At 51.6% G+C, this 9,441-nt stretch overlaps 1 protein-coding gene across 3 annotated transcripts; it reads right to left on the minus strand.

Annotated features, from left to right (window-relative positions):
• Positions 1-537: 537 nt before the first annotated feature.
• Positions 538-6,901, minus strand: GPR4 (G protein-coupled receptor 4). Of its 3 annotated transcripts, none has more exons than XM_019629469.1 (2): positions 6,796-6,901; positions 538-4,682 (listed from the first exon to the last, which is right to left on the minus strand). In XM_019629469.1, exon 2 carries the CDS (start codon positions 3,828-3,830, stop codon positions 2,742-2,744), a length of 1,089 nt encoding a protein of 362 aa, XP_019485014.1. In that variant the 5' UTR covers positions 3,831-4,682; positions 6,796-6,901; the 3' UTR covers positions 538-2,741. The 3 variants fall into 3 exon arrangements, with proteins under 3 accessions (XP_019485014.1, XP_019485016.1, XP_019485017.1); XM_019629471.1 differs by lacking the exon at positions 6,796-6,901 and adding an exon at positions 6,391-6,402; XM_019629472.1 differs by lacking the exon at positions 6,796-6,901 and adding an exon at positions 5,534-5,913.
• Positions 6,902-9,441: the final 2,540 nt, after the last annotated feature.

The raw sequence follows: 9,441 nt of genomic DNA on the forward strand, positions 1-9,441 counted from the left end.
CAATGATGGTGCCAACTTGGGCCAGTGAAGCAACGTCCTCCACAACTAGACTGAAGAACAAAAGGACAGCAACTTGTCTGTTCCCCTTCCCCCCAATTCCCCAGCACTGTTCCCATCCCCCCAATTTCCCAATGAAAATCTTTAAAAAAAAAAAATTATATACTAAGAAATGTCAAGACCATAAATACAACCCCTCCTCGGGATCCCTTCTGGACTGAAGGTGTGAGGAAGCTTGGGGCCTATTTAAGGTCCATATCCACTTGGAACCAACCCCTTCCCCATTTTACAGACTGATCAACAGAGGCCAGAGGATAAAAAGGATTTAGCCAACGCTCTAGGGGTTATCGGCTGGGATTTCCTGAGTCCCAGCTCAGTCTTCTGACCACTAGGGGTGTTAGCCTAGGGCCCAAGGACCTACTGGGGGGCTGCAGTCACCCATGATCGGTTTAGGAAACTTCCAAACTTATACATGACTTTTCTCTGTGTAATTCACTGCTGTTTCCTCAGTTCCTAGAACAGTGTCTGGCACACAGTAGGTGCTCAATAAATATTTATTGAATAAATGGGAATGAACATTTGGAGGGGTAATGTACAGGCTTCCATCTGATTCGCTGAGGTGACTGTGTTAAAAATATCCGGCCCCCTACATCTCCATCCCAGTAACTTTATGGCAGTGAGACAGGATGGGAAAATTACTAGGGCCCCCAAATCCCAGGCCCCCCCTCTTCCACTCCCCCCGAACACCAAAGCCCCAACTTCCTGCATCTCAGTAATCCCCCTCCTGCGTTTTCTTCATTAAGCTGATTTTTTTCTCATTCCTCTCCTCCCTCCTCTTCCTTTCTCTGAGAAAGGTTTCCAGGAACCTCTTCTGGGAACATCTGGGGCAAGGGTGTGTGTGTGTGTGTGTGTGTGTGTGTGTGTGTGTGTGTGTGTGTATAGGAGGATTGTCACATCTCATCAGGAGCTTGGAGCCTGATGGAGCAAGGGGAGAAAGGGAGGGAGGTGACCTACCAGAAGGGGCGAGGCTTGTCCAGATCTGGGTGCTTCCTCCCATTCTCTAGCCTGGCTATAGATGGAGGACCATTCCTGGTGACTCCTGAGGGCCGGGGGAGGGAGGAGTCACCAGCCAGGGCAAGCAGCCTTGGCCACTCTGGGGCGTGGGAACAGAGGCAGAGACAGGGAAGAGAGAGGGAGTCCAGGATGGCCCCAGGCTGACTCACCGGCTGTGCAACCCTGGGCTAGTCTCTCAGCCTCTCCAGTGACCGCCCTGGAATAGGGCCTGGGACCATTCCCAGAGGTCCTTCCAGCTCAGGCTCCCAGTCAACCTTTTCCCAAGATGGGCAAGAGACTAGTGCTACACAATCCCACAGGCCCTTGTGCTTCTTCCATCATTGTATTCCTTCAAAATAAATCCCAAAACTGACCACTGCTCCTGCTTATTCCACCACCCACCCTGGTCCAGTCACCAGCATCTCCCACCTGGACCACTGCAGTTACCGCTTCACTGGGCTCCCAGCTTCTGGCCTAACTTCCCCTATCCTGTTCCCCACTCAGCAGCCAGCAGAATCCTGTTTACATTTAAGTCAAATCACATCCCTCCTCTTGAGGCTCCTGGGTCTCTCAGACTAAAATGCAAAGTTCTTACCAGGACTTAAGAAGCCCCAAAAGATGGGCCTCTGTCCCCTTGCCAGTCTCACCTCCCATTCCTGTCTCCTTCCCTCTGTTCCAACCACACGGCTATACTTGCTGTGCCTCAAAATTCAGGCACTCTCTTACTCCAGGGCTTTGCACTTACTGTTCCCTCTGCATGTGATGCTCTTCCCTCTGACAGCCACAGGGCTGACCCCCTCCCTTCCTTCAGGTCTTTGCTCAAATGCCACCTTCTCGGTGAGCCCTCCCCTGACCTCATCTAGATCAGACTCCATGTCACTCTCTGTCCCTTCAATTGGCTTTATTTTTCCCCATTACACTTATTCATTCCAAATATATTCATTTTTATTTACTCATTTACTGTGAGCCCCATGAGAGTGGGGCCTGGCCTGTCTTGGTCACCATTGTGTCTCCAGGCCAGCACAGGACAGACTGTACGAACAAATCTTAACTGAATGAATGAATAAATATCCTTCCTCTTGTCTTAAGACCCCTTCCCTAGCCTGCCCTGCTTACCCCTCCTCCAGCCAGTCTGCCTTGATTGCCCTTCACTTGGGTTCTGACATTTTCCCTCTTCTTCCTCATTTCCTAAGAGCAAAAGCGATCACTCCACACTCCTTCCATTCTCCTCTTGAGTCACCAACTTTTACCCCCGTGTTGGAAATAATCCTAACCTCTTTCTTGTTTTGTCTTTACCTTCTAGAAACTTAATTTACTGGTCCCCGCCTCCAGGAAGTCCTCCCTGACCCCCAGTGGGTCAGATGCCCTCTTGGATTCCCCTAGACCCTGATTTCCACTGCCTGAGCACTGGTCATTCTAAGTCATCACTGTCCATTGGAGTGGGAGCCCATGAAGGCAGAGCCAGGTCTGTCATTCATCACCACTGTGTCATTAGCACTGCCCCAGCACAGGGCTAGGAACAGTTCAACTGAACTGTTAGGAGGATGATGGTTGACTAATGACACACCAACCTCACTGCTTTCCTGTGAATAGTAACACCGCCTTATTTACATATAATTTGCATACACTGGACCAGGAGGGAAGGGAGTGTGGGATGAGACTTGAGGAGTAGGGGCTCCACAATTTGAGATTCACTGTGCCGGTGGCAGCATCTTCAGCTGCACTTGGTCCACCTGGGAGGAGGGGGCTGCCACGCAGCTGGCTGCCATGGCCTTAACCGTGCTGTTCCTCTTGGAAGTGAGTGGTGTCTCCAAGGTGAGCGAGGCATTGGCCATTTCCTGGGGCTTGTCACTGGCTAAGAAGCGGAGCAGGTTGTGTAGGGCCTTGGCTACGTCACTGCGAGCGCCCTCGTTGACGAGGCAGTAGAGGATGGGGTCAGCCACACAGTTGAGGCTGGTGAAGGCCAGCGAGCTGTGGTACGCTGAGAAGACACGCTCTTCGAAACCACAGTCCCAGGGGCGGCCCAGGTAGACCGCACTGCGGGAAAGCAGGAGCACGTGGTAGGGCGCAAAGCAGACCAGCACAATGGCAATGAGGCTGAGGGCCAGCCGCTTGATCTTGGCTTTCTCCTGGCGCTCAGTGGACACGCTACCCCGCACCGCCCGCAGGATGCCACGGTAAGACAGCAGCATGAGGGCCCACGGAAACAGAAAGCCCACGAAGACTCGGTACAGATTCATCCAGGCCACCCAGCCCTCCATGGGAAACTTCTCAAAGCAGAAGGTGTGGTTGTAGCGGTCGCGGAAGAGCTCATCATGGAAGAGGGGTGCCGAGTTGGCGCCCAGCTCCGTGGCCCAGACCACGGAGCTCACTGCCACCGCCGTCTTGACACGGCGCAGGCGGGCAAACCGCAGCGGGTGGGCCACGGCCAGGTAGCGGTCCACCGAGATGCAGCACAGGAAGGCGATGCTGATGTAGATATTGGTGTAGAAGATGAACCCGAAGAGCTTGCAGGAGCTGGGGCCGTGGATCCAGTTGTCGTGGTGAAGGAAGTAGTCGACCCACAACGGCAGCGTGCAGATGTACAGCAGGTCCGCGATGCTGAGGTTCATCAGGTACACGCCCAGCTCGTTGCGTTGCCGCACTTGGCGGTAGGCGGCCCACAGGGCCAGGCAGTTGGTGGGCAGCCCTACACCAATGACGAAGATGTAGAGGGACGGCGGAAAAAGGTGATCCACGCGTGAGTCCACGTGGCAGCCTTCCCATGTGCGGTTGCCCATTCTCAGCAGTGGGGCTTTCAGGTGCTTCCCCCGGCCCACGGGGGCTATGGGGCCAGGAGGGGCGGGAGGCCATTGGGCTCCCTGAGCCCCCTTCTTGGAGGCTCAGGGGCACATGGTGGGCGGCAGTCCACGAGGAAGAGATGAGATTGGCTGTGAATCCTGGGCCAGGCTGGGCAGGAAAGAGTGGAGCTTGAGAGAGAAAAGTTAGAGGAAGGCTAGAATTACAACAGGAGGGAGGTTTTGGGGATGGTGAGATTAACAAAGAGCTTTGTCAAGGGGGTGTGTATAGACTCAATCAGAGTGTAAATGAGGGAGTACTGGGATATCACAAAAATTGGCTGAGGGGAGTGTTTCTGGAGGGGATGAAGGCACAAGTGGGCAGTGGTGAGAGGAAGATATCTGTACAGAATGGAGGAAGTAAGTGTGGCTATGCTGGAGTAATGGTAGGATGGAATATACTAGAAGACACAGGCCATATAGAGGATAGTGTTGAGATAGGACAAACTACAGTTAGGGCATGTTGAAAAGACCCGGTAATGTGGATGGAGGTGCTGGCATTTCCTAGGACCCCAGTAAGAAAGGACAAAATAAAGTAACCACCGAGGAGATGACGGAAAAGGAGGTGTCCTGGGTGGGGGGGGGTGGACAGAGAGGAAGGGTTCAGTCTGGAGAATGTGGGAAGGGTTTTTAGGAAACAGGAAGGAGGTGAGTAAGGGCTAGGTCAGAGGAAGATTGTAGATGGAGGAGGGATTTGAAGGGGGCAGGGGAGGGGCTCCGGCGTGGTCCTCCTAGGGGCTGAGCAGTTGAGATTAGATGGCCCCACCTCAGATTTCAAAGCTGACTTTGCAGTGCCTGTTGGGAGAAAGGATTGCAGTGAGGGGAGTCATGGACTGACCCCTTTTTCCCATACCCCTTGCCATCTCCTATAGGCTGCAGAGGGTGGACACCCCGACGGTGCCTAATTGAGCCTCATTTTGGACAATAGATCCCTGAAAACACAGCTTTGAGGTGTCAGATATATTTTTGGCTAATCGATGTTAAAATAAAGACCCATCTCAGATTTTAAAACTTTTTTCCAGAAACCATGTAAAACTGGCATAAGAATTGTATCATGCTTTGGGAAATGCTGGTCTAGGTTAATGCTATCCTTTCACAGACAGGGAGAAGGGGCCCAGAGAGGCTGGGCCACTCCCCTCAAGGACGAGCAAGAGGGCAGTGACGGAACCGGAACTGGGGCTGGGACTAGCTTCCTGCTCCTAACCCAGGGCACCCCATTCTTAACAATGATGATAACAATGGTGATAATAACAGCTAAAGTTTATGAGTCCTACTAATATCAGACCCTGTTCTAAGCACTTTTATGAGCATTAATTCATTAAAAGTTATAGAACCCCATGAGGAAAGTACTGTTTATTCCCCGTTTGACAAACTGAGGCACAGAGCCATTCAGAGACCTGTCCAAGGTCCTGATGATGGGAGAGGGGGAAATCTCAACTCTAGCCCCCTTTGCTCCAGCCTGTGCTTCTGTTTCAACCCAAGAATAACTGGACAGAAAGAGGTCTTGGGCTGACAGTGGGGGCTGAGAACCATAGCTGCAGAGGGCTGGGGGGAAGGGATGAGAGGAAGGGCTGCTGGACTCCATCAAGGTGGGGGAGCAAGGACCAGCACTGGCAGTCCCCTCCCTCAGGGACCACTCCCTTTACCTCTTCCCACTCCCCTCTGACTTTTCCAAGTGAGAACCCTAGGCTTGTCACCACCTTGGTCCTGGGAAGACCTGCAAGCACAGGGCAAAAGATAGTCATGGAGGAAGACCTTGACCATCATGAGCCTCAGAGAGAAAGGGAGCAAAGTCCTGAATCAGAGGCATCTTCGGAAGCCACTATATCCAGGGGCTTGCACAGGCTTAATTGTATGAGTTGAAAAAAAAAATCTTAACTGGAAATCCTATCTAAGACAATAAAAGAGGGAAGCTTCTCTGTACTCTAGATGAAATAATGGGGGGGCACCTCTGAAGAATCCCCAGAACACATTTTGAAAACCACTAGTTGCAGGTGGGAGAGGGATTCGGGGGTGAAAAAAGTGAAGGGATTAAGCAGTACAAATTGGCAGTTACAAAATAATCATGGGGATGTAAAGTACAGCATAGTCAATAATGTAAAAACCATATATAGTGCCAGGTGGGTGCTAGACTAATCAAGGGGATCACTTCGTGAATTGTATAGATGTCTAGCCACGATGCTGTACACCTGAAACTAATATAAAATATAAAATAATATTGAATGTCAACTGTAATTGAAAAATGAAAAGAAAAAAAGAAAACCACTGGTTGAGTCAGTTGTACAGATGAGGAAACTGAGGCCCAGAGAGGGCAAGGGATAAGCTCAAAGTCACACAGCAGTTCCTTGGAAACCTCCCAGATGCCTGAGCATCCTTCCATAGGAAAGTCCTCTTGGCTCTAGCTACCTCTACAATAAATCCCGAATCCATGCATGACCCTCTGAAGCACCCCCACACTGCCTGCTCTGTGCCACCATCACCAGTCACTTGCTTGGACCCTTACAGCGGTCTTCTTACTGCTTTCTTGGTTGCCATTCTGACATCCTTCACCTCATTTCCCACACTGCAGCCAGAAAGTTCTTTCCAACATGGAAATCAGCTCTGGTTACTTCTCTGCTTGAAACCCTCCAATGACTTCCCAATGGACTTGGGGGTAAAATCCCAACTCCTTGCCCCAGGTGACAAGGCGCTACCTGACTTTCTTCCCCACCGCCCCTCCCCTGCCTCGGTGGGCTCAAGGCCAATAATGACCTTTCCAGCCTCAAAGCCTGTGTCCTTACTGTACCCTCCGCCTGGAATGCGCTTGCTTCAGATCTTAGGACTAGCTGCCTTCCCTCCTTCACTTCCTCAGGGAGGCCCTCCCTACCCGGAGTCCCACCCACTCTCCAGGACGCTCTCCTCACATCACCTAGTATCTTGTGTTTGTCTGTCCGTCTAGAGTGGACATTCCAGGACATCAGGGACCTTGTGTTGACTGCTGTATCCCTGGCATACAGTAGGTGCTCAGCAGACTGTGAACTGAAGAAACTCACATTAGTCAGCCCATCCCCCAATGTAGGCTCCCTCTCCCCCCGTGGCAGCAAGCACCCCCCCCCAACATCCCCCCACTTCAGGCTCAAGCAAGTCCCTGCTGGGTCCCAGAGAAAGGGAGGTGGGGAGTGGAAAGGGCAGGATGTAGCCCATACATAATTGACTCTGAAAGGTCAGGACTGAGTCCTGCTAGGTAAGTCCTACCCCCTGTGGGGTCCTGGACACAGAGTTCCCGCCCTCACCCCAGACTCACAAAGGCTCCTAGATCCTGTGGACATGGGATGGAGGGGACTTGCTCTTGGCTGAAATAGCACAATCCAGCCCCTCCCTTCAAATCAGAACACCCCCAGGACCATCACCCAGACCAAGTCACTCAAAACACCTCTCAACCCTCAGCCCTCTCTGTCGCGCCCACTTTTGTAACATTGAGGGAATTACTTCTCTTTCAAAAGCCTCCGTTTCCTTTTCTTACAAAGGGGGGGGGGCGCACAATTTTTATACTAGTCGTGTCACAGATATGAAAATCCTTGGTGACATCATCTATAAATTATGCAGTATTTGAACAATTATTATTCCACAGGCACTGGAGAGCTGAAAGTAGAAACCAGTTGGTAGTGGGAGGAGCCCCCCAGAGCTGGGATTTCCCTTAGCCCCACCCCTTGGAGACCCCCTGGGTTCAGCTGAGGCTGCAGCCGGCATACAGGCTGGAGACTAATTTCTGGCAGCCAGAGGAAATACACTTCCCATTGTTAACTTCCTCAAGGGGGGAACCAGCTGGATACTCACCCCTCCCTCCTCCCATCCCACCTCCTCAACCCACCTGCTTCTTGGGGGTGCTGGGAATGGGGGAGGGACACTCAAACAACCCTCTCTTCTCCTTCACCTGAGATCTGCCCATCATCAAACCCTCAAAAGATAGCACAGGAATGTCAGACTCTTAGAATTCCACAATGCAGCAAGTCTGTATGCGACACCTGGCGGGTTAGAGGCTATTTCTGACCCCTTCCTGGTACAGATAGGGAAACTGAGGCCCAGAGGGGCAAGACAGTTATCTAAGTCACATGATATGCCAAGACTGGGCAGATCTGTTGCTCTTAACTGAAGAGCTTCCCTTCCCTGAAGGTCTCTCCTCTCCACATTTCCTAAACTCCTGTGATTTTCCTCAAGTCTGTCTGGGGTTCCCAGACCCTCTGCAGAATCTGCTGGAAGATACACGGACTTTCTCACCATGAAAAAGCAAGTGACTGTTGTGTCTTGGGCGTCCCTCCATCACCTGACTCCCTTCCACCCCCAGTGTCAAGACCCTCTTCAGTTGGGTTCTAAGTTGCCTCCCTTACTCAGGCTTTGTTGGGGACTCGACCCCCAAATCTCATAGACCCCACAAGAAGCTACCTCTGTTCTCCCTCTTTGGTCCCTGCTGGCTCCTCCCCAGAGGGACAGGGAAGAGAGATAAGCCTGAGTATGGAGCAATAGTCGATAGTTGATAGTCGGGAACAAGAAGCACTGGTCAGACCCCAGCCCCCACTTTACATCTCAGCTGCTCAGGCCAGATAAGTCCCTAGGTCTGCCAGCCACCCCTAAATCCAGTAAGGCTAAAGGACTGGGGATTGAGAGGACAAGAGGGAGAAGTGGTGTAGCCCCCACATCCCCACCACCCCTCAGCTTACTCACCAGCCTTGTCCTAGAAGCCACCAGGCCGCCTCTCCCCACTTCCCTCCTCTGTGGGCTCTGGCTTTCCCCCCTCCCCTGGTAGCCCCAGGGGACCGGCCAGCTCCGGTCTGCTCATTAGGGGACGAAATGTGATCACCAAGCCTCGCTCCCCACCTGGTGCTCTGGCGACAGGCGGAAACCAGGGGGCAGTCAGGCCACCTTGACCGCCCTGCTGGGCCTCAGTCTCCCCTTTTCTACCAAAGGAGTCCCCGTCTTCCTCAAAGCCCACACTGCCAGTAAGGGACACCAGGGTCCTCTGACTCTATTCCTCTGATGTTCTAGATTCCAACATTCTCAAATCCTCGGGTTCTATTGTTAGTCCAGTTCATGGTTTACCGTTCTATTATTGTAACATTCTAGAGCTTTACTTTTTTCCATTCTATTATTATTATCATCATGGCTTTCCATGCCCTTACCCAATATTCCAGGAGGCTCACATTCCAAGATTTGAAAGTTCTATTGTTAGAATGCTCTATGATTTTTTTCAACATTCTAGACTTTCATAATCTATTATTAAACTATGCGATTATTATCTTTGCCAAGCACAAACATGAACACGTATTTCCCTATTTTTACAGAAATGGGAACATACTCTATGTATGGTGAGCGCTACTTTCTTTTTCCCTTTTATCTATTCTATTTTTTAACATTCCTGCTGCCTGAAGTTCTAAGATTATACAGAATTCTGAGACACTAAGGAATCACAGGGTGGGGGGTTAGTCACCACCTTCATCTAGCCCCTAAATTCTCACCACCTGGTGGTGGGGGGGAACCTTAGGAGCCCAGGCTGACTCCCTATCCCTTGCCCAGAGGG

Source organism: Hipposideros armiger, unplaced genomic scaffold (genome assembly GCF_001890085.2).
Source record: "Hipposideros armiger isolate ML-2016 unplaced genomic scaffold, ASM189008v1 scaffold_859, whole genome shotgun sequence".
NCBI classification, from domain to species: domain Eukaryota; kingdom Metazoa; phylum Chordata; class Mammalia; order Chiroptera; family Hipposideridae; genus Hipposideros; species Hipposideros armiger.